Here is a 26,010-nt window from a genome sequence, read left to right as displayed (position 1 = left end):
TCTGTGATCAAAAGGAACAGGAAATTACATCATAAATGAGAGATGAAAGCACAGTGCAGTTTTAACGTTGTGGTTGTTGTTTAGCAGTACAGCTGTAATATAATACTGTGTGCTCGTGGCACAATAATAGAGAGCCGAGTCATTAGTCTCTAGCTTGTTAATCTGCAGTGTGGACTTCTTTATTTCAGGACGGGTTGCTGCATACTTAGATTCGTGAGTTTTAAATTGTTCTTCAATCTCTACTTGATTTTGGCCAATAGAAAATATCAATAGAGACAAGTCCACACTCCCCTTTGTTTGCTTGTACCAGAACAATCTGTAGTGGTCGGAATTATCATGGTCACATGTCAGTGTCACATCTGAACTGCTGTTGGCAAAGATTTCTGGCTCTTGGTGGATTTCTCCATTGGATTTATCTGGAAAACAGGATGGTTGATAAAGATAAAGATAAAGATAAACACTACTGTTATACTGTAGTTGGTATCTCTTGTGAAAAAAAGGGTATTAAATGTGCACTTGCAGTGTACTTCAAATCTTAAAAATATATACATAAAAAAAATTACTTGTAGATAATGTAATAGTAATAAAATAAAAGGCCACGTAAGTGTACTTAAAAACAGTATAATTTCACAACTATGAATCTTGTAATTTATTACACTTAAAAAGTGGACTTTGTAATAATGTCATATTTAGTAATAATAATTTTATCTTTTATTGTAGTGTGTTATTCAATTTATATTTTAAAGTTAATATACTGTATTGTAAATGTTCTAACTTCATAACAAATGTTTAATTTCATGGAATTTGGCTACATTCAAATATATTTACTTTTACGATAATTGCTTCTCTGTATGTTTGGCAGTAAACTTTAACCCTAATTCAAAGACAATAAAAGTCAAGAGAATATACAATACATATATAAAAAAAGGTGTGGATAAAAAAGTAATAAAATGCAAAAAAAGCCTTACAGACAGTCAGCAGTAAAGTGAGTTATGAACCGGCTGAGCTCCATATTGTCCCATAAATGAATGAGCTGCGCTCAGCAATACTGTGACTGACTGACTTCCTATACAGTTAGGGGTCTGCAGCATGAGAGATAATGTCAACTTCCTGTGAAAAGACAAGCACACACCCCAACAACACATCTCTCCATTGCTGACAAACTACTCACTAAACTACTCATAATTTTTAGTAAAAAAGTTACAGTCACACTTCATTTTAAAGTCCAATTCTCACTAAGAAAAAATCATTAACTATGATTTTGCCTCAATAAACTCAATAAAATTTGCTGCTTGTTATAAGTTAGTAAGGTAGTTGTTAAGTTTAGGTATTGGGTAAGATTAGGGATACAGATTATGTGCTTCATAAGTAATAATAGGCGTGCTTATAAGCAACTAGTTAATAGTGAGAATTGTTCCCTATACTAAAGTGTTACCAAAGTTACCATTTGACGTACAATTACCCTACTCTTTTTCTGAAAAGTACACTGCAACACAAGTTACTAAGAAAAAGTGGCTAATAATTGTAGTTATTAAAATACTCTGTAATTTTTGGTCATACAGATAAGAGTAATACATCTTTCGAATCTCTAAAGACACTATGTTTAATTATGGGCACTCACAATAACAACAAAACACTCCACTTTCGTTAAACAATAAAAAGCAAACAGGACGCACTTTCTGCCGTCCGTCTCTGTGAACTTGAGCGCAAAACTCTGTGTATATCTTTGCCTTACAGACATTAAAAATATATCTAGCGAAATATCTAATTTCAAATGAACCTATTCAAATGGAAACAAATATTCTCAGATTATGTAATCAATAAAAAACAAGCATACAAACAAATTATCAAAATGTTAATGCAGCCTCCTTACTGTCACCTACTTCATCTCTTAAGCCGAAAACAAAGAAAGCACTAGTTTAGCAATAAATTAGTAAAATGTTAATGCAGCCTCCTTACTGTTTTTTCCCTGACACATTCATAATCACTCCTTCTGCAGTGTGCTGTGGCAAGCTTTATGCATGCGCTTGAGCGTTTATTAGGCTACGTATGCAATTAAAGGCTCAGTATTATGATTTATATGGTTTATTAATAAACGTGCGATTAGTCGACTAATGCTTCAGATAAATGACTACTAGTCGACCAGAAAAATCTTTAGTCAGGGACAGTCCTAAAAAAAATTAAAAATACATAAATAAAAAGGTGAATTTGAATAGAGGATTTGGACTTAAAGAGGAATTTTGAAAGAATTGTCACTGGATTCTCAAAAGTAGCTTGCTTCTGTCATGCCACTAAACATTCTGGAATAAAAAGCCAGTGAAAGAGTTATTATCATAGCTACTTTTATTTAATAGCACCCCAACCCTGCAGCCAATAGGTTATTGAATGTTCAGTGTCTTATAAGCACTGGAGGAACAACGGCCCTCAACAAGGATAGCTTTAGTCTCACATAGCCAGACCTTCAGACAAATGAAGGAAGGTCTGGACTCCACTGTACATTTCATTGGCCAAGGATTGCCCAAGAGGACGCCTAATGTAAAGCAACCAATCACAGTTTGTTTTGTTCAGCATCATGTTTAGGGGTGAGAAAGTGTAAAGTCGATGACCGACAGTGCAATTCATTCAAGAACATTGTGTGAGTTTACTGCAACTGTGGCGCAACAATGGTGCTGTGAATTTCACATACTTTTTCAAATCCAGCGTTAGTTGATCTTGATAAGCGCTCGTTGTCACAATGGCCTTCTTCTTACATGGGTTTGGCATCACAACGGCTTGGTTTCCACGTGGACCATTAAAACACCTGACACAAGTCTCCCAGAAATCCTGTAGAATTCATCCATTCAGATAATGACATTTATTGTGCCATATGCATCAGACGTTTAGCCAGCGGCCTGTGGGTGTGCTCTTTGAGGCTGTGACTAGCATATCCTTACAGCAAAGTTTCTCTAACTCCAGGTGTCAATTATATCACGCTTATTGTTAGAGTGTGCACAGTTCTAGCTTCACTGTGCCCTGCAGCACAGTAATATGTACCGCTGTCTTGTGCAGTGACTTTGGATACGTTCAGGTTGAAACTGTTGTCATTTGTGTTTAGAATGGCTTCATAGTTCTGTGTTGGTTTGTCATAATCTTTTATAATAAAGTGAATAGGTTCCCCATAATGGTCTTGCTTGTACCAGTACATAGTATAGCTAGACATGCTAACTCCTGCTGCAATGCTACAGTCTAAAGTCACTTCATCTCCTGGTAGCACAGACATGAATCGTGTTGACTGAAGCACAATGTGAGCTGATGTCTGACCTAAAGGAATAAAAACAGTAGACAAACAAATAAGACTGAAAAAGCACTTATTTATGAGCAATAAAGTTATGTATAATTGAAAGTAAGCTAACAAGCTCACTCTGAGAGGAGGAGCTGTGCTTTGTAGATGACGACTGATGGCCATTATTCGAACAAATGTGATCAGAAAAAAAATAATGTTTCCTGCACAAATAAAAATAATGGACATTATTTTGAATAGGCAACTTCTGAACATCTAAACTTGTTTTCAGCATTTTCTGCATTTTTAAATTGCCATTTAAAATAAAATACAGGTTTCTGTGTGCAGCATTTCATGCATTTTACATTTCATCTAGACATCATAATATATACATATATATATATATGTGTGTGTGTGTGTGTGTGTGTGTGTGTGTGTGTGTGCGTGCATATTAGATTTTATTTAATTATTTCCTTTAGCCAAATGATAAAGGAGATCAAAGAAAGTATATCCCACAACCAGCTTGCTTCTCATGTATTTTCTCTCTGATCTTTGTGGCTCAGGTTTAGGTTATTGCTCAGGTATCTGGCTAAGTTAAGTTACTGTGCAATTCTTGAGGCGCAGAAATAAATTCCTTAATCCTCTTCTACTAGATTCTTGATCTCCAGCGAAGATTCTTTAATTTCAGGACGTTGCATTATATATTTTGGTTCTGTGAATGGGGAAACGATTTCTTTATTGTCTTTACCAACAGAAATAGCAACAAGGATAAGTTCACCTTGACTTCGCTGTCTGTACCAGTACATATAATAATAGCTGCCATCATCATGGTTGCATTTTAAAGTAACCTGTTCATCCCGTTGAGTTATCACTTGAGTTTTACTAACTTGATCATTCTGAGTGATGGTTATTCCTCCTAATGACTCTGTTGGGTAGAAAACTATTGATTATAACAATTTTCATAACAACAATAAGATTTCTTAATAATTTTTTGAATTCAAAACAGCCTGGATAGACTTACTAATAGCTAGCAGCAAAACAAACCCCGAACACAACAGTCCCATGACATTAAAGATGAGAATCCACTCCTACTGTATCTTACCCCTTCTAGATGTATTTTGACTGTCCTATTTAGTGTGTCTGTGATCAAAAGGAACAGGAAATTACATCATAAATGAGAGATGAAAGCACGGTGCAGTTTTAACGTTGTGGTTGTTGTTTAGCAGTACAGCTGTAATATAATACTGTGTGCTCGTGGCACAATAATAGAGAGCCGAGTCATTAGTCTCTAGCTTGTTAATCTGCAGCGTGGACTTCTTTATTTCAGGACGGGTTGCTGCATATTTAGATTCTTGAGTTTTAAATTGTTCTTCAATCTCTACTTGATTTTGGCCAATAGAAAATATCACAAGCTCTAAGTCCACACTCCCCTTTGTTTGCTTGTACCAGAACAATATATAAGTGGTTGGAATTATCATGGTCACATGTCAGTGTCACATCTGAACTGCTGTTGGCAAATATTTCTGGCTCTTGGCGGATTTCTCCATTGGATTTATCTGGAAAACAGGATAGTTGATAAAGATAAAGATAAACACAACTGTTATACTATAGTTGGTATCCCTTGAGGAAAAGGGTATTGAATGTGCATTTGCAGTGTACTTCAAATCTTAAAAATATATACATATATAAAAAAAAAATTACTTGTAGATAATATAATATTAATAAAATAAAAGGCCACATAAGTGTACTTAAAAACAGTACAATTTCACGACTATGAGTCTTGTAATTTATTACACTTAAAAAGTGGACTTTGTAATAATGTCATATTTAGTAATAATAATTTTATATTTTATTGTAGTGTGTTATTCAATATTACTTTTAAAGTTAATATACTGTATTGTAAATGTTCTAACTTCATAACAAATGTTTAATTTCATGGAAATTTGGCTACATTCACATATATTTTACTTTACCATAATTGCTTCTCTGTATGTTTGGCAGTAAACTTTAACCCTAATTCAAAGACAATAAAAGTCAAGAGAATATAAATACATATATAAAAAGGTGTGGATAAAAAAGTAATAAAATGCAAAAGCCTTACAGACAGTCAGCAGTAAAGTGAGTATGAACCAGCTGAGCTCCATATTGTCCCATAAATGAATGAGCTGCGCTCAGCAATACTGTGACTGACTTCCTATACAGTTAGGGGTCTGCAGCATGAGAGATAATGTCAACTTCCTGTGAAAAGACAAGCACACGCCCCAACAACACATCTCTCCATTGCTGACAAACTACTCACTAAACTACTCATAATTTCTAGTAAAAAAGTTACAGTCACACTTCATTTTAAAGTCCAATTCTCACTATGAAAAAAAATCATTAACTATGACTTTTGCCTCAATAAACTCAATAAAATTTGCTGCTTATTCCAAGTAAGTAAGGTAGTGGTTAAGTTTAGGTATTGGGTAAGATTAGGGATGTAGAATATGATCATACAGATTATGTGCTTCATAAGTAATAATAGGCATACTTATAAGCAACTAGTTAATATTGAGAATTGTTCCCTATACTAAAGTTACAATAGGCTACAGTTGAAGAACAATTACCCTACCCTTTTTCAGAAAAGTACACTGCAACACAAGTTACCAAGAAAAAGTGGCTAATAATTATAGCTATTAAAGGGTCTCAGTTAGTGAGATAGTATCATTTTTAAAGGATACATTTAACCATTGCTTGAAGTGGCAAAAAAAAAAAAAAAAAAAAAAATTACGGTACTCCCCTCCCCAAAATAAAAAAAAATAAATTAATAAATACATACATATATAAATAAATACAATTTCGAATTCCCAATGTATGTATATAAATGTCAAAAGAAAGAAAGAAAGAAAGAAAGAAAGAAAGAAAATTGTATAGAGCATTTTTTTATATATAAATAAGCACCAGTTAAGCTGCGATACCAAACAGAACCACATGGAGATGCCAAAAGACCACTAAACCTGACTGTACATGCTATATGAATCCATTCAGAATAACTGAACCACTGACCAGCGCATGATCTAAAACACCTTCAGCTGGCATTCATTATAAAACACTCGTGCTTTTAAGACAAATACACTGGACTCCGCTGTAGCTTTCATTGGCCAAGGACTGCCCAAGAGGACGCCTGATGTAAAGCAACCAATCACAGTTTGTTTTGTTCAGCATCATGTTTAGGGATGAGAAAATGAAAAGTCGATGACCAACAGTGCAATTCATTCAAGAACATTGTGCGAGTTTACTGCAACTGTGGCGCAACAATGGTGCTGTGTACTTTTGAAAATCCAGCGTTAGTTGATCTTGATAAGCGCTCATTGTCACAATGGCCTTCTTCTTACATGGGTTTGGCATCACAACGGCTTGGTTTCCACGTGGACCATTAAAGAACATGACACAAGTCTCCCAGAAATCCTGTAGAATTCATCCATTCAGATAATGACATTTATTGCGCCATATGCATCAGACGTTTAGCCACCGGCCTGTGGGCGTGACGTTTGAGGCTGTGACTAGCATCCTTACAGCAAAGTTTCTCTAACTCCAGGTGTCAATTATATCACGCTTATTGTTAGAGTGTGCACAGTTCTAGCTTCACTGTGCCCTGCAGCACAGTAATATGTAACACTGTCCTGTGCAGTGACTTTGGATACCTTCAGGTTGAAACTGTTGTCATTTGTGTTTAGAATGGCTTCATAGTTCTGTGTTGGTTTGTCATACTCTTTTATAATAAACTGTATAGGTTCCCCATAATGGTCTTGCTTGTACCAGTACATAGTATAGCTAGACATGCTAACTCCTGCTGCAATGCTACAATCTAAAGTCACTTCATCTCCTGGTAGCGCAGACATGAATCGTGTTGACTGAAGCACAATGTGAGCTGATGTCTGACCTAAAGGAATAAAAACAGTAGACAAACAAATAACATTTATTGGTTTGTATTTGCAAAAAGCACTTATTATAAGCAATCAAGTTGTAAAATCGACTAGCATGAGTTCAGCATGTTGTTTGCCTTGAATAAATAAAAAGGGATTTGAAATTTGATACATTCAGTTCAATTCAATCCATACTGTGTAAATGTCCAAACTGCAAATATGATACTCACTTTGACACACAATAAGGAGCCATTTCAGGAGAAGTACTGAGATTCGGCTGTTCCTCATCTTCCAGATTGAGCCAGATCAAGTGGAGCTCTATAAGTAGCAAAAAGCTAACAAGCTGACAGAAGAGGAGGAGCTGTGCTTTGTAGATGATGATTCATGGCTTTGGTTAAAACAAACGTGAAGAGAAAAAAAAAAGTTTCTGACATCATCACAAATGAATATCATAAGCACTACATAAATAAAAATAATGTACATTATTTTGAATAGGATTTTATAGGCAACTTCTGAATGTGTAAACGTGTTTTCTGCATTTTATAAACTTGCCATATAAAATAAAATACAGGTTCTCTGTGTGCAGCATTTCATGCATTATATGACATTTCATCTCGACATCATAATAAATGGCATATAGCAAAAATCTTATGTTATAAAGCTTGTTGTGAATATTTGTGCAACATGGCAGTATAATTATATACGACAGATGGACCCAGCTGAGTTTTCAGTTCAAACTGATTGATTTTTGTAAATACAAAGATGGCATTCTCATGCTAAAGACACCACCTGTACCATAGAGGATTGGGAAAAAATTGGGATATATGTAATTATGTCATTTTAGGATATATGTCTTATTCTTTAGGTGTATTATATGTGGAATAAATGCATCAACATGATTCAGACATCAATATCAAACACTGAAAAGTTTGTACTATCTACACTGCATTAGTGTCTGAATTAATATATATATATATATATATATATATATAATTATATATATATATATATATATATATATATATATATATAGTATTATATAATAAATATATAAACCTTTGAAAATATCTGGATTTTCCAAATGGATTAAGTAAATTCTACTGTAAATCGCAATTATAGACAAACACAATATCACTTTACTAATAACACTCAAACATTTGTATGTTTCAACATTTTATTAAAAAAAATTAAATTGCAAGAGCATGCTTGCATTGTACCTAATTTGCATAATTCCTTCAGTATATCAAAGAGGCATAATTCATTTTTAGTGAATCCCCCAAATATTAATATTTATAATTATAATTTTCCATAAATAATATTAAAATTGTTCTTGTACCAAAGAACCTCCGCATGTAAAACCACTTGCACCAAAAAAAAACCACAATATTAACCATGTGCTTTAAAAAAAAACTAAAATAGAATAAATTATGGTTAACCATGTGCTTTAGAATCAAATTATAATAGTTTACAGTAACATAAAAATGAAGAAGCATATCTTAGATTGGGTAGAGGGTTTTTCTATTAGTAAAAACTGATTTTGAAGCACTGTGTAGTGGCAGCACAGTAATAAATAGCCGAGTCAGACAGAATGAGTTTTGATATGGTTAGAGATCCCATCACTGTGTCCTGTCTAGTTTGAACCGATCTGTAAATCCAGACTCATAGTTTGGAGAAGATCCTGTGCAACCATAGCCGATTAAATCTAGAGGCATGCCTGTACTCTGTTGTTGATACCATAAAAGGACATTTAACTACTGTCATTATGTCTGCAGTTGATCTGTGCCTCGCCGCTTCGGTTGGCAATCAAGAGTTGAGTCTGTTCAAATTTCACACAATTTGCAGTCCCTGTGGAGAAAATCTTAGTAAAGTTAAAAAGCATTCTGAAAAGTATCTTTCAAAATTGATCAAATAGCATATTTACAGGGGTTTTATTATCATACTTATAAACATGACGAGAAAAATGCCCAGCCCAAACATTAGCTCACATCTCTGCTGCACTGCGTGATAGAGAATGAAAGAGATGCTTAGAGACATCAGAGAGGGAAGACTGTAATATCCTGTATTGTAAGTGTATTTGCCAGTGTTTTAATACCAGAGTTACATCTCCCCCTGTTGGCCCTACAACAACAAGTTATTTTTGTTTTTGGTATGCAAATCTTTGATTGATTGATTGATTGATTGATTGATTGATTGATTGATTGATTGATTGATTGATTGATTGATTGATTGATTGATTGATAGTCTGGCATGCTTGCACACTGAAAAAAAGTGAAATGATCACTTGCACTAATGCAGTTATCTGAAGTATTCAGTTTTTTTATGCATATTTTAAAAAGACAATAAAATAAACATTGAGGTCCTTTGTCTTTATTTATTATTAAGTAAGATTAATTAAACATTACCTGACAAAGTTTGATCTTAAGTGAAAATTCTACTTTCATATAGCTAAATTAGATTTTGTCTATGGTGAAATGAAGTTGTAAAAATGTTAAGTTGTAAATAATATATGGACCTACATTATGTAACATTTTTGCATGTGACTAATGAAAATACATTTATTAAGCACTGAAATGGGGGGGGGGTTACGGAGATTTTCAAATTTACTTTTATTTATCACATTATTTGTGATCTAAACAACAAAGCTATGTTTCTCTTTTAAACTTAATTTCTTTGCTTTCAATTAATACAAAAAAAAATACTATATTAAATTATGTAGGGTGAATGTGAACCAATCAAATACTCTAAAATTTGGATTTTGACATAACGGCATCTGTAGTTTGTTTGCTTTGGCTGAGAACACGTACATAAAGATTATGTCTTTGCTGCTTTTAAGGTGAACACTTATCATTTAACATTCTAATATCTGCTGTTGTTTGCTAGCAGCTTGCATCTCATAGGTCAAATATTCAAATATTGTGTTGGCCAACCGGGGACCTTCAAGTCAAAACATTGAGAAAGAAAGAAAAAAAAAACTATTTTAAAGAATATAAGAATATCAAAGCAGAGATATGAAACCTATCTACCACTTTCTGGTTTCCTGTGTGCTTGAGTTTTAGTTAAGCAGTAATTTTAGTTTGTGGCACTGTGCAAACTGACAGCACAGTAATAAACAGCAGAGTCTGATAGACTGAGATCAGAGATTTCCAGAGATCCATTCAGTGTATCTGTTTTCTTCAGTGTAAACCGGCCTATAAATCCATCCTCATAAATAGCTTCACTCATTCTGTAACCGATTAGAACCATGGCTGTATCCTTCTGCTGATACCATAGCATATTTATCATGGTATTGTCATCATGAGTGCATTTAATCTCTGTTTTATTATTTTGATTTGCAAATAAGGATGTAATTTTCTGTTGAACATGCACACATTTCGCCTTCCCTGTGAAAATAGTCAGGCTTTAAGAAATATCACACTTAATTTGGAAAACATCTATTAAGTAATGATTAAAATATATATATTGCTATCTCAAATGAATTCTTACCCATGTAAAAGAAGAAAAATATGCACAGTTCATATGCAGCTCTAAACATCCTTCTAAGGGTTATGAAAACTGATCATGCAAAGCAAATATAATGTGACGAGAGCAGGAAGAAAACTATAACAAAGACAGAGAGAGGCAAATCTGCACATTAAAATAGTCACATCTCCTCCTATTGACTGTATGACATCATCAAGACCTTTCTTTTTTTTTGTAGAAGGGAGGAGTGAAATGTCAATAATTTGCATTTGTTCTCTTGTTCTACTGGCTTGTCTGTAAAGATATGACTTCATTTATTTGTGGTTGAGGCAGGTGTGATACAGGCTGCTATTCAAAGAGTTTTTGTTGTATAATTTATTGGTGTTTATTCACTGTGTAAACTAGCAGCACACAGATACACAGCATCAATCCCCTTCTTAACATCGACCGTCAGGGTCCATTTCTTTGTCTCTGTACCTGAAAAATTGAAGCCATTCTCAAAACCCTCCTCCTTAGAGGGAGAGTTAAAATTGTAGCTCCCAATAAGCACTGGTCCTTCACCTTTTATTTGTCTGTACCAGTATTTGAAGTTATAGTCTGTATCATTCTGGTAACAGTGCATTTCAACGGAGGAGCCTGAACGACTGGATATGTACTTTGGCCACTGAGTGATCAGAACACCGTCACTGAAATCTGCTGGAAATATAAAAACAAAAACAGGTCCATTAGAAATCTATATTTGGTCAACATGTATAAATAGGAATCACTGTTATCCAAAGTTAAAATAATACCTTTTAGACAAAGCAGTGTGAATAGGAGAAGAACGTCCATTTAGACTTGCTTTCTGTGAACTATTTTCTTATGTTAAATTGATTACAAAAAGACAAACTACACAAACTATATTTTATTAACCCAAACCACACCCCTTTGCTCTCTATCGCAAATTCACATTTAGCTTTAGTTTTTTTTTTTCCTGTTTTTTTTTTTCTTTGGCAGAGCAAAAACTTGTACATCAAAACAAACAATTGTATCTCCCCCTACTGACTGTATCTCATCAACACGAGCTTTGTGTGAAAGTGTTTCTAGAGGAAGGGAGGAGTGTAACATTATTAATGCAAGCGTATGCGAGAGTTTTCTGGTCCTACTGACTTGTCTGTAAAGATACTGTATGGCTTCATTTATTTGTGGTTGAGGCAGGTGTGATTGCAGGTTGCCATCCAAAGAGTTTTTGTTGGAAAATTTATTGGCGTTTATACACTGTGTAAACAAGCAGCACACAGATAAACAGCATCAATCCTCTCCATAACATCCACTCTCAGCTCCCAACAAGCACTAGCTCTCCTTTTATTTGTCTGTACCAGTATTTGTAGTCATAAGCTGTATCGTTCTGGTAACAGTGCATTTCAACTGAGGAGCCTGGAAGACTGGATATGTCCTTCGGCTATTGATTGATCAGAACACCATCACATAAATCTGCTGGAAATACAAAGATATAATAATTAAAACAGGATATGTTGTCCTTTAGAAATCTACATTTATTCAAAACCACGAGGATCACTGTCATTTCTTATTCCAAGTTAAAGTTTAATACCTTTTAGACAAATGTTAATAGGAGAAGAAACTGATGTTCAGTTAATTCCAAAAAAAAAAGAAAGAAAAAACAAATGTTCTGTTCCAAAAGCTCTCGACAAAAATGGTAGTTCAAATATTTGTAAAAACAAATGTTCCCCTTTTGTTTACTTAACTAACTGCAGAAAAACTAAAACACTCTGTTCTGTTCCAAAAGCTCTCGCATACATAATCAACTGCCTTCTTTTAAGTGACTGATTTCAAATAAAGACAGCAATTTGACTCACTGCAGAAACAGTGAATGATTCACTACGGATACTAGTGGAGCTTGACACTAGCATGTCATAAAGCGAATGCTGTAATGAGAATAAAAATAGCACACACATAAATATGGACCTTTTCACATTTCCTGGTTTGGAACGTGGTTGTATACTGAAACAGGGTAAACTTACATACAGGCAAATGGGAAAGCATGTCAAATATATTTTAGGTACAAATTAAATATATATATATATATTGGGTACAAATTATTAGCAGGTACAAAGTCATCGTCTTTTGGTAAATTTCACAATTTGGAAACAAAATATGTAATTTCCACTCCACTGAGTGAAGTCACTCACTCACTCAATCAATTTGTTTCTTTTAGAGAACCACTATACTGTGTGTTGCTTGGAGATGGAGATCTCAATGTGGATTTAAATGGAACTATTTTTGTTGATGGAGCATAAAAAATAGTAATCAATATTCTGTCTTAAATGGTAGTTACTCATTATTAACTTTGTTTATTGAAATGTTGTATAAAAGCAATATTACATTCACAATCATCTTGGCTGTGAATGCCTATAGTAGGCTGCAAGAGCACTGTTGCTAGTGTGATATATTGCTTAACTATTTTATTGATATGTTGCATGAAATGTAAGAATTTATTGGCAACATTTCTCTCGACTCCATCCTCCATCTCGTCTCTATCCAACCTTGAAAGTTGGCCAGCACATATTATGCCTTAAAAGGCTTTCCAGGAAGGTCTTTACTAAGTTTTGGAGCAAAGCATATATCTAATTGTATCTTCTACAGTAATCACTGAGAGAAAGTTCAAAAATCTTTTATTTTTTTTTATGTAGAAATTAAATGCTGCAACAAGCATTTTCATTAAAAAAAACACAGCTGTCATCTCAGTTGAATCTCACAAACGTTAGATTTTTTTGTGTGTATATTTCCTGTATGTCTGGTGGCTTGGGTTTTAGTCAGGCAGTTAATAAAGACGACAACACTGTGCATACTGACAGCACAGAAATAAACAGCAGAGTCTGATAGACTGAGATCAGGGATTTTCAGAACTCCGTTCAAAGTGTTTTTTCTTTCCAATTTAAACCGTTCTTTAAACCCATCCTCATAGGTGGGCTCACTATCAGCACCATAACTAAACACGATTAAGGCCATGGCTGTATTCTTCTGCTGATACCATAACATATTTGGCTTGCCACTGTCATCATAATTACACATTAACTCTGCCGTTTTGTTCTCCCTGAATAATAAGGGAGTCATGTTTTGTTGAACATTCACACATCTCACCATCCCTGTGAGGAAAAAAAAATGTTTTTGAGAGATATTCTATTTCAAACCATTAACAAACATGATAAAGATTTATAATAACTGAACGACATCTTACCATAATACAGAAAGAAAAATATGCACAGTCCATATGCAGCTTCAAACATCCTTCTTAAACAGGCTAAGCAATACTCTGGTCATGCACACAGCAAAAATAATGTCACAAGAGAGAGTGTGTAATACTGTACTAATGAAAAGAGAGGGAAAACTACTATGCCCTACTGACTGTACCACATCAACAAAACCTTGATGGGAAGGTTTTTTTGGTGGAAGGGAGGAGTGTATCGTCATTAATGAAATCTGTATGTGCAGGTTCTCTTGTTCTGCTGACTTGTCTGTAACGTTATGGGTTAATTTATTTATATCAATTTTTGTCTTGTAGTTTATTGTCATTTATTCACTGTGTAAACTAGCAGCATTTTATTTGTGGTCATAGTCTGTATGATTCTGGTAACAGTTCATTTCCACAGAAGAGCCTGGACGACTAGATATGTACTTCATTGAGTGATCAGAACGCCATCACTGAAATCTGCTGGAAATACAAAGATAGTTCAGATTTGTCATCCCCTAGAAATCTACATCAGAGGAAAATCATACAAACACTATCGTAATATTACAAAATAATAACTTTGAGAAAAAGCAGTGGCATGCATAGAAGGAGAAACATTGCTATTTAAAATTTCCTCTGTGAAGTGTACTCTGATTCTCTGTTCAATATACTGTAGACTACTTGACAAACTAGAGATTTTGAAGTCACGCCTCATTGTTACATCATGCTTGCGATAAATGGAATATAATTGAGTGGATCTAACAATGAAATACACATATTTTAAATGAAAATAAAATAAATATTTAAAGTTTCGATTACTTAAGAAATAATTTAAATTTTAATTAAATGAAATTCAGCATGAATTTAATTCATTTCAATAGATATAAATGAGCAATATCACACGAGTAGCAGTGCGATATGGCAGTATATCTGTTGGCTGCTTCTTACAAAGAGTTGTTGAAAGTAAAAATATCTTCTGTGTATCACCCGATCATTCATTTCATTCAACCTGGCAAAAGAAAAAAAAGTCAAAAACCAGTCAATATTTCTTTTTTATGAACAAAAACATTTAAGTTGGCATTCTGTTCAACATTACCTGGCAAAGTTTGATCTTAAGTGAAAATTCTACTTTCATATAGCTAAATTAGATTTTGTCTATGGTGAAATGAAGTTGTAAAAATGTTAAGTTGTAAATAATATATGGACCTACATTATGTAACATTTTTGCATGTGACTAATGAAAATACATTTATTAAGCACACTAAAATGGGGGGGGGGTTACGGAGATTTTCAAATTTACTTTTATTTATCACATTATTTGTGATCTAAACAACAAAGCTATGTTTCTCTTTTAAACTTAATTTCTTTGCTTTCAATTAATACAAAAAAAAAATACTATATTAAATTATGTAGGGTGAATGTGAACCAATCAAATACTCTAAAATTTGGATTTTGACATAACGGCATCTGTAGTTTGTTTGCTTTGGCTGAGAACACGTACATAAAGATTATGTCTTTGCTGCTTTTAAGGTGAACACTTATCATTTAACATTCTAATATCTGCTGTTGTTTGCTAGCAGCTTGCATCTCATAGGTCAAATATTCAAATATTATGTTGGCCAACCGGGGACCTTCAAGTCAAAACATTGAGAAAGAAAAAAAAAAACTATTTTAAAGAATATAAGAATATCAAAGCAGAGATATGAAACCTATCTACCACTTTCTGGTTTCCTGTGTGCTTGAGTTTTAGTTAAGCAGTAATTTTAGTTTGTGGCACTGTGCAAACTGACAGCACAGTAATAAACAGCAGAGTCTGATAGACTGAGATCAGAGATTTCCAGAGATCCATTCAGTGTATCTGTTTTCTTTCAGTGTAAACCCGCCTATAAATCCATCCTCATAAATAGCTTCACTCATTCTGTAACCGATTAGAACCATGGCTGTATCCTTCTGCTGATACCATAGCATATTTATCATGGTATTGTCATCATGAGTGCATTTAATCTCTGTTTTATTATTTTCATTTGCAAATAAGGATGTAATTTTCTGTTGAACATGCACAGATTTCGCCTTCCCTGTGAAAATATTCAGGCTTTAAGAAATATCCCACTTAATTTGGAAAAACATCTATTAAGTAATGATTAAAAAATATATATTGCTATCTCAAATGAATTCTTACCCATGTAAAAGAAGAAAAATATGCACAGTTCATATGCAGGTCTAAACATCCTTCTAAGGGTTATGAAAACTGATCATGCAAAGCAAATATAATGTAACAAGAGAGCAGGAAGAAAACTATAACAAAGACAGAGAGAGGCAAATCTGCACATTAAAATAGTCACATCTCCTCCTATTGACTGTATGACATCATCAAGACCTTTCTTTTTTTTGTAGAAGGGAGGAGTGAAATGTCAATAATTTGCATTTGTTCTCTTGTTCTACTGGCTTGTCTGTAAAGATATGACTTCATTTATTTGTGGTTGAGGCAGGTGTGATACAGGCTGCTATTCAAAGAGTTTTTTTGTTGGATAATTTATTGGTGTTTATTCACTGTGTAAACTAGCAGCACACAGATACACAGCATCAATCCCCTTCTTAACATCGACCGTCAGGGTCCATTTCTTTGTCTCTGTACCTGAAAAATTGAAGCCATTCTCAAAACCCTCCTCCTTAGAGGGAGAGTTAAAATTGTAGCTCCCAATAAGCACTGGTCCTTCACCTTTTATTTGTCTGAACCAGTATTTGTAGTTATAGTCTGTATCATTCTGGTAACAGTGCATTTCAACTGAGGAGCCTGAACGACTGGATATGTACTTTGGCCACTGAGTGATCAGAACACCGTCACTGAAATCTGCTGGAAATATAAAAACAAAAACAGGTCCATTAGAAATCTATATTTGGTCAACATGTATAAATAGGAATCACTGTTATCCAAAGTTAAAATAATACCTTTTACACAAAGCAGTGTGAATAGGAGAAGAACGTCCATTTAGACTTGCTTTCTGTGAACTATTTTCTTATGTTAAATTGATTACACAACGACAAAGTACACAAACTAGTGGTTATTTTCTTAAGCCACACCCCTGTGTTTTGCTCGCTATGGCACATTTTGCTGTAGCTTTTTTTTTTCTTTGGCAGAGCAAAAACTTGTACATTAAAATAAAAAAACTTGTACATTAAAATCACTTTCACTTTCACTGTCACTTTTTTCACTTTTAACAGTTGTATCTCCCCCTACTGACTGTATCTCATCAACAAGAGCTTTGTGTGAAAGTGTTTCTAGAGGAAGGGAGGAGTGTAACATTATTAATGCAAGCGTATGCGAGAGTTTTCTGGTCCTACTGACTTGTCTGTAAAGATGTGGCTTCATTTATTTGTGGTTGAGGCAGGTGTGATTGCAGGCTGCCATCCAAAGAGTTTTTGTTGGACAATTTATTGGCATTTATACACTGTGTAATCTAGCAGCACACAGATACACAGCATCAATCCTCTCCATAACATCCACTCTCAGCTCCCAACAAGCACTAGCTCTCCTTTTATTTGTCTGTACCAGTATTTGTACACTGTAAAAAATAAGTGTCATTTTAACTGTACAATTTTGTAAAAACGCTACAAAAAAAAGTGTTAATAGGTTAACAGTAAGTTCCTGTACTATATACAGGGAAAAACTGTAAAAGGATCTAACCAGCCATTTCATGTAATTTTACAGTAAAATGCTGATAATTTTACAGTTTTTAGAAATAAAAAAAAACAAATCAATGTATAATTTACAGTCAAAAACTGTAAACTGATATTCCCAGAATTCCCTGTGTGACGCTCCACATTTGAAAGTATTTTGTTTAAAAAATCATGTTTTTTAATAGTTTTTTGTTATCAGTTGTACATTTGGGCTTTATGTTACATCTTCTGCTGTTTAATGAAAGTTTATTGAATTGTTTAAGTATCGTGTGTCACCATGATGGTGTTTTGTGTTTGCATGAATGACTTTGTGCACCTTCTATATATTAATATAAACTTCTGCTTGTGGCGAAGCTACTTGTGATGAACTTCGATTCTTCATGTGGCTTTCTCTTTTACCACCTGCATTATTATGGTGGTTGTCAGTATGTTAAAGGTACAAAACAGATTTTAATAGCAGTGTGTGTTGTTGAATTTACTGGTTTACATTAAAATTTTCTTGTTTGTAAATAACAGTTTTATACTGTAAAAATTTACAGTTTTTGGCCGTAATTGTGTTTACAGTTTTTCTGTATTTTTTACAAAAGTATTCTGGCAACCACAGCTGCCAAAATTATTTTGTAAAAAACTACAGACTTTTTTTTTACAGTGTATTTTTTACAAAAGTATTCTGGCAACCACAGCTGCCAAAATTATTTTGTAAAAACTACAGACTTTTTTTTACAGTGTAGTCATAAGCTGTATCGTTCTGGTAACAGTGCATTTCAACTGAGGAGCCTGGAAGACTGGATGTACTTCAGCTATTGATTGATCAGAACACCATCACATAAATCTGCTGGAAATACAAAGATATAATAATTAAAACAGGATATGTTGTCCTTTAGAAATCTACATTTATTCAAAACCATGAGGATCACTGTCATTTTCCAAGTTAAAGTTTAATACCTTTTAGACAAAGCAATGTTAATAGGAGAATAAAGGAGTCCATTTAGAGTTGTTTTTTTGTGAAATGTTTTCTGATGTTCAGTTAATTCCAAAAAACAAAAACAAAAATGGTAGTTCATATATTTTGTAGCCACACCCCTTTTGTTGCTTAGCTATTGGTTGAAAAACGAGGACCCTTTGTTCTGTTCCAAAAGCTCTCGCATACATAATCAACTGCCTTCTTTTAAGTGACTGATTTCAAATAAAGACAGCAATTTGACTCACTGCAGAAACAGTGAATGATTCACTACGGATACTAGTGGAGCTTGACACTAGCATGTCATAAAGCGAATGCTGTATGAGAATAAAAATAGCACACACATAAATATGGACCTTTTCACATTTCCTGGTTTGGAACGTGGTTGTATACTGAAGCAGGGTAAACTTACATACAGGCAAATGGGAAAGCATGTCAAATATATTTTAGGTATATATATATATATATATATATATATTGGGTACAAATTATTAGCAGGTACAAAGTCATCGCCTTTTGGTAAATTTCACAATTTGGAAACAAAATATGTCATTTCCACTGCCACTGTCCTTATGAGTGAATCACTCACTCAATCAATTTGTTCTTTTAGAGAACCACTATGTGTGTTGCTTGGAGATGGAGATCTCAATGTGGATTTAAATGGAACTATTTTTGTTGATGGAGCATTAATAATAGTAATCAATATTCTGTCTTAAATGGTAGTTACTCATTATTAACTTTGTTTATTGAAATGTTGTATAAAAGCAATATTACATTCGCAATCATCTTGGCTGTGACTGCCTATAGTAGGCTGCAAGAGCACTGTTGCTAGTGTGATATATTGCTTAACTGTTTTATTGATATGTTGCATGAAATGTAAGAATTTATTGGCAACATTTCTCTCGACTCCATCCTCCATCTCGTCTCTATCCAACCTTGAAAGTTGGCCAGCACACATTATGTCTTGAAAGGCTTTCTAGGAAGGTCTTTACTAAGTTTTGGAGCAAAGCATATATCTAATTGTATCTTCTACAGTAATCACTGAGAGAAAGTTCAAAAATCTTTTATTTTTTTTATGTAGAAATTAAATGCTGCAACAAGCTTTTTCATTTAAAAAAAACACAGCTGTCATCTCAGTTGAATCTCACAAACGTTAGATTTTTTTGTGTGTATATTTCCTGTATGTCTGGTGGTTTGGGTTTTAGTCAGGCAGTTAATAAAGAGACGACAACACTGTGCATACTGACAGAACAGAAATAAACAGCAGAGTCTGATAGACTGAGATCAGGGATTTTCAGAACTCCGTTCAAAGTGTTTTTTTTCTTTCCAATTTAAACCGTTCTTTAAAAACCCATCCTCATAGGTGGGCTCACTATCAGCACCATAACTTAACACGATTAAGGCCATGGCTGTATTCTTCTGCTGATACCATAACATATTTGTCTTGCCACTGTCATCATATTTACACATTAACTCTGCCGTTTTGTTCTCCCTGAATAATAAGGGAGTCATGTTTTGTTGAACATTCACACATCTCACCATCCCTGTGAGGAAAAAAAAAATGTTTTTGAGAGATATTCTGTTTCAAAGCAGTAACAAACACGATAAAGATTTATAATAACTGAAGAACATCTTACCATAATACAGAAAGAAAAATATGCACAGTCCATATGCAACTTCCAACATCCTTCTTAAACAGGCTAAGCAATACTCTGGTCATGCACACAGCAAAAATAATGTCACAAGAGAGAGTGTGTAATACTGTACTAATGAAAAGAGAGGGAAAACTACTATGCCTTACTGACTGTACCACATCAACAAAACCTTGATGGGAAGGTTTTTTTGGTGGAAGGGAGGAGTGTATCGTCATTAATGAAATCTGTATGTGCAGGTTCTCTTGTTCTGCTGACTTGTCTGTAACGATATGGGTTAATTTATTTATATCAATTTTTGTCTTGTAGCTTATTGTCATTTATTCACTGTGTAAACTAGCAGCATTTTATTTGTGGTCATAGTCTGTATGATTCTGGTAACAGTTCATTTCCACAGAAGAGCCTGGACGACTAGATATGTACTTCATTGAGTGATCAGAACGCCATCACTGAAATCTGCTGGAAATACAAAGATAGTTCAGATTTGTCATCCCATAGAAATCTACATCAGAGGAAAATCATACAAACACTATCGTAATATTACAAATTAATACCTTTGAGAAAAAGCAGTGGCATGCATAGAAGGAGAAACATTGCTATTTAAAATTTCCTCTGTGAAGTGTACTCTGATTCTCTGTTCAATATACTGTAGGCTACTTGACAAACTAGAGATTTTGAAGTCACGCCTCATTGTTACATCATGCTTGCGATAAATGAAATATAATTGAGTGGATCTAACAATGAAATACACATATTTTAAATGAAAATAAAATAAATATTTAAAGTTTTGATTACTTAAGAAATAATTTAAATTTTAATTAAATGAAATTCAGCATGAATTTAATTCATTTCAATAGATATAAATGAGCAATATCACACGAGTAGCAGTGCGATATGGCAGTATATCTGTTGGCTGCGTCTTACAAAGAGTTGTTGAAAGTAAAAATATCTTCTGTGTATCACCCGATCATTCATTTCATTCAACCTGGCAAAAGAAAAAAAGTCAAAAACCAGTCAATATTTCTTTCTTATGAACAAAAACATTTAAGTTGGCATTCTGTAGAGGAATACACTAGAGAAATTTTTTCATTTCTTTAACAAATGGAAAACGAGATTTTGTTTCTACAGCTCTTATTTTGTTTGTGGTTTACAAATCGGTTTATACCATCGATATTTAATTTGCGCATGTGGGCGGTGCTGAAATGCCCCTTTTATTTGATTGATCAGACGGGCCTGTCTTAGGCCTACTTTGTTAATCTCTAATCAAGATAAAGTCGATTACAGTGACATACAAAAATGGTACATTCAGTGCGTGAGTATCCATTATTATTGATGTGCAAACAAATCGTGTGCATGCTAGACCAGTTGTCAAAAGTCATCCTGTGAGTATTTTATGGATGCTGGCTAAAGAAGCATGTTTTACAGTAAGGGTTGTGGTTTAGTGTTTCTGAAAGGATCCAGATAGTAGCATATGCAATCAAGGCAAGGCAGCAGGTTTAGTGGTCATTTGCCATCTACCTGTGGTCCTATTTGGTATTGCAGTTTGACTTGTATTTATTTATTTGTATTAAAAATGCTTTTTTTTACTATTTAATATTAATTTAAAAAAATAGATGGTGGGGGAGGCACCATTGTGTAGGTTGTGTCTGTCTTTAACTTTGATAACCCCTGATTTATACTGTGCATTTAAATATTTAAAATTAACATTAATTTTACTATTTCACAATTTTATATTTATATCAGAATTAGGCAGCCTCGTCTCTGATTGGCTGGAATTATGGCAGATTGTAACGCTGGGTTGTGTTGAGCAAGTGTTCCATCTGCATGTAGAGAGCACAGAGGGAAGGCATCAGGAGAGCAAGCTAGTGAAACATTGCACGCGCAAAAGAGAAGGTCTGCACACATTCAAAAACTAATTTTAAATGCAAAATTTTTGTGTGTTCAAAGTACTTTCTTCTCTGTGAGACGAACATTTTCCCCACAAAAGTCAGTTCACGCGCACGCTCAAAATGCACTTTTGCATGCTCAAAATATGAGCTTTCACACTCAGAAATAACCCCATAAAGTACATTCTCGCCTTAAAAACTCTTAAAACTAGATTCACAGGAACAGTATTATATTTATTAAATTATGGTGGATTCGGGCATCCCATGAAACTCACTGTGAGAAATACCGCATGCGGAGTGATACAAATGGTGAAATGGTGAAACAGTCTGTTATCACTAGAATATCGCACTCCTCTCAGCCAATCAGATTTGAGCACCATAAAAAAAAGAAATGTATAAACATACATTTTCAAAATATTCTTCAAAATAAACATAATTTAATAATTTAATATAATCTAATACAACAATATTTAAAAAAAAAAAAAAAAAAATTTAAAAAAAATAATTTTTCTTGAGATTAAAGGGGTCGTATGATGCGATTAAAATAAATGATGTGATTAAAAAAGAACATTTTTCTTTCTCTTTGGAGTGTTACAAGCTCTTGGTGCATAAAGAAGATCTGTGAAGTTGCAAAGACTAAAGTCTCAAACCCAAAGAGATATTCTTCATAAAAGTTAACAGTCAACCACAACCCCCTAAAACGGCTTGTTCTAACCCGCCCCCACATCTGTACGTCACTGTGTGGGAAGATTTGCATAACACCGCCCAAATGTTCATGCAAAGAAAGAAGGCGTACCTTTTATTCTCATTGTAGTATTATTGTTGCTGCTCACTCTAGGCCTCCAGCCTCTGCTCACGTCGGTGTGTGACGCTGTTTCGTTGAGAAAGCGAAACTACTTTGTTTTTTACTTCCAAAAGAAGACACGACTAGAAATCATGTTTATATCACATTTATAATGGGGTTTAATGTTAATGTCTCATCGCTCCGGCCGGACAGGGCATCACAATATGTTAAGGGGCGTAACATTTCTGTCACACTCTTGAGGTATTCAGCCAATCACAATGCACTGGATAGCTGGCCAATTACAGCACACTTCAATTTTCAGAATGATGTGCTTTGTAAAAATCAACGTGTTTCAGAAGGCAGGGCATAGTGGAGAAACAATAATGTACAGTATGTGGAAAATAATGTGTTTTTTTTTTTAACCTTAAACCACATAAACACATTTCATTACACCAAATACACAAAATAATGTTCTTTTTAGCAGCATCATATGACCCCTTTAAAATGTTTTGTGAGATTCACTCAATTATAGTTTCCAGTAATCACCCTCTTTTAGTTTATAATTTCTCCTCAGCTAAAAGCTCTTTATCAGATTTGGAACTACACTGTAATTTAAACACCAAATACCACAGATATTGTTGTATTTCCTGTTTTAATGCTTGGGGTTTTAGTCAGGCAAGTAATTGAGAATACGACGCTGTGCCTTTTAGCAGCACAGTAATAGATGGCAGAATCTGAAAAACTCAGGTTAGAGTTTATCAAAGCTCCAGTCACTGTGTCATCACTGGTCATCTCGAATCTGTTTTGGAATTCAGGTTCATAGACTGGATCATTTTTGCCATAAATATAACCGATGAGGGCCAGTGATTTGCTGTCATGGAGTTGTCGATACCATAACATGACATCTAAGTTTTGGTCGTCATGTCTACAGGAGATCTCTGCCTTTGTTTCTTGCTCTTTGATAAGAGAAAAAGGCTGATAAAAATTAACACAGTCTGAGCGACCTGTATAAAGAAAAGGAAGACTGAAATCAAACAATCTTTAAAAAAGAATGAAATGGTGTAAAATAAATCAAGAACTTCATACGTGCAAATAAGATGCTAAAAATGGCTAGCTCATAAGCAACACGATACATCCTTTTCTCATGAAGTTGCACAGAGAGTAAGACTTAGCATCTCAGCAGAACACATTATCAGCACTTTTACTGTATGTTTATTCAATAGAATTACACCTCCCCCTGTCGTCTGCTGCAGTCCAAAGCAGCAGAGGTTTGGATAAGCACATATACAATACCAAAGAAATGCTTACCACAGAATGTGCAGACAAACAATATGGTAATGCTTACATAAACAATAAACTAATTGTATTTAATTTAAAATATTATAAATGTAAACGGATTTCTGTTTAATTGCAATTAACATGCAGTTAAGTGTCCAGAAAATGCTACAGTCAGTTTGCAGTTTTGAATATTTCAGAATTAAATTTAATCTACATTTTACATCTAGTTGAAAATTATGAAATATCTGTAAATTTCTACTAAAAAGAAATTAACCCATTTTAATTATAATTGAATTATAATTAACCTAATTTAATTACAATGTAGTTCCCAAAGACCTTAAATACACACTATTACTGACAGCAAAGAAAGAGGAAAAAACAGCGAAGAAAAGAAAAATAGAATGAACTACTGAATTATTTTAAAGTATTCAAAGCAAGGGTCTCATTACTTAAATGTGTTAAATTTACCATGGTTACTTGTATTAAATTTAATTTTATGAACAAGTCTCAATGTACAAGTTGAATTAATTAAGTTGTACAATGTACTGTATGCAAAAGTGTAAACGTGATTGTATGCGGAAGTGTTTAAATGCTTGAAGGACCACAGTGGCTTTTTATCTTTCTAGATTATGCCCATCAAAAGAGAACAGTTTGTATGTTCCTATATTGCTAAAGTTCAATACCTGCTAAATATGGAATTGAACACTTGTGAGGCTTCAGCAAAAATAAACAAATGAATGAATGAAAATAAATACAATTTCTATAATGCTAAGCTATACCTATATTGATAAATATAGGTCATTTAGAACTGCTATGAGCCTTTATGAGCAGGACAGGTGTTTTTGTTGTACACAGCAGGATTTTGTTAAACTGTGTCACTCACAGCACAGAAATACATTGCACTATCTTCTGAAGTAACAGTGGAGATCTGAAGTGTTCCGTGGGTTTGTGAGTTCCCATAAATATGAAAGCGATCATAGTCCTTCTCAGGATTGAATTTTTGCAAGTAAAGGTAACCAAGAAGTTTGAAGGATTCTTCTTGCGTTGTTCGCTGGTACCAGTAAAGGTAGTAAAAGCTGCTGTATGTGTGCGTGCAGCTGATGTTCACAGTGTTTCCCTGATGCTTCATCATGTCAGCAGGTTGATCAATGGATGAACCGAGAGAAATGTCTTTAGAGGGAATAACACATGTTGAGGTCATCAAATGGAAAATTCACCAATTTACTGCACTTGTATATACAGTATAAACATTCTTAATTAAAAAGTTTACCTGTGAACCAGAACAGCACATAGAAGAAAATGAAGGTAAGCTGCATCATGCTTGCTTGAAATAAATGTCTGATTCTGATACACTCATGCAAGAGACATTACAGATTCTGAAACTAAAGCGTTTAGGAACCCTGTGACTTGTTCTTATCTGTGATTGGATGATCACTGTTTAGGTCCTACCCATTCAGAGACAAGGTTCTCATATAGGATTTTAAAAAAGGAAGAAGAAGAAGAAGAAGAAGAAGAAGAAGAAGAAGAAGAAGAAGAAGAAGAAGAAGAAAAGAAAGAAAAAAGAAAAGCAATATCTGCCTAATGATTTAAAGAGTACTAAGGTCAAGATTTGGGTTTTGCCGTACTGTGCACAAATGGACTACAGTAATAGGCAACAAATAAAAATTAAAATGTTCAACCAGCATTTTGTATCTGCTGTCACATTAAACCATTCATGAGCAATTACTTCTTCTGTGCTCCTCAGAGGAAAGAGTCATACAGGTTTGGAACTGTTATTATTGTTAGATAACCCATCCCTTTGAGGTTTACCTCAAATCTCAAATTACAAGTGAATTAGTGCACACACACACACACACACACACACACACACACACACACACACATATATATATATATATATATATATATGATTGTGTGTG

At 34.1% G+C, this 26,010-nt stretch overlaps 3 gene segments (V, D, J or C); all 3 read right to left on the bottom strand.

Moving 5' to 3' along the window:
- Positions 1-6,012, bottom strand: LOC122148205. The segment is given in 2 exon segments: positions 1-416; positions 5,361-6,012. Coding segments are annotated over 2 exon segments (435 nt in total).
- A 10,383-nt stretch (positions 6,013-16,395) lies between these two features.
- On the bottom strand, positions 16,396-16,969 carry LOC122148244. The segment is given in 2 exon segments: positions 16,396-16,706; positions 16,802-16,969. Coding segments are annotated over 2 exon segments (351 nt in total).
- A 7,955-nt stretch (positions 16,970-24,924) lies between these two features.
- LOC122148277 lies at positions 24,925-25,447 on the bottom strand. The segment is given in 2 exon segments: positions 24,925-25,261; positions 25,362-25,447. Coding segments are annotated over 2 exon segments (354 nt in total).
- Positions 25,448-26,010: the final 563 nt, after the last annotated feature.

This window comes from Cyprinus carpio, chromosome A17 (assembly GCF_018340385.1).
Source record: "Cyprinus carpio isolate SPL01 chromosome A17, ASM1834038v1, whole genome shotgun sequence".
NCBI lineage: Eukaryota > Metazoa > Chordata > Actinopteri > Cypriniformes > Cyprinidae > Cyprinus > Cyprinus carpio.
The sequence above is the reverse complement of the archived record's forward strand: the minus strand, read 5'-3'. Positions and strand labels throughout refer to the sequence as shown.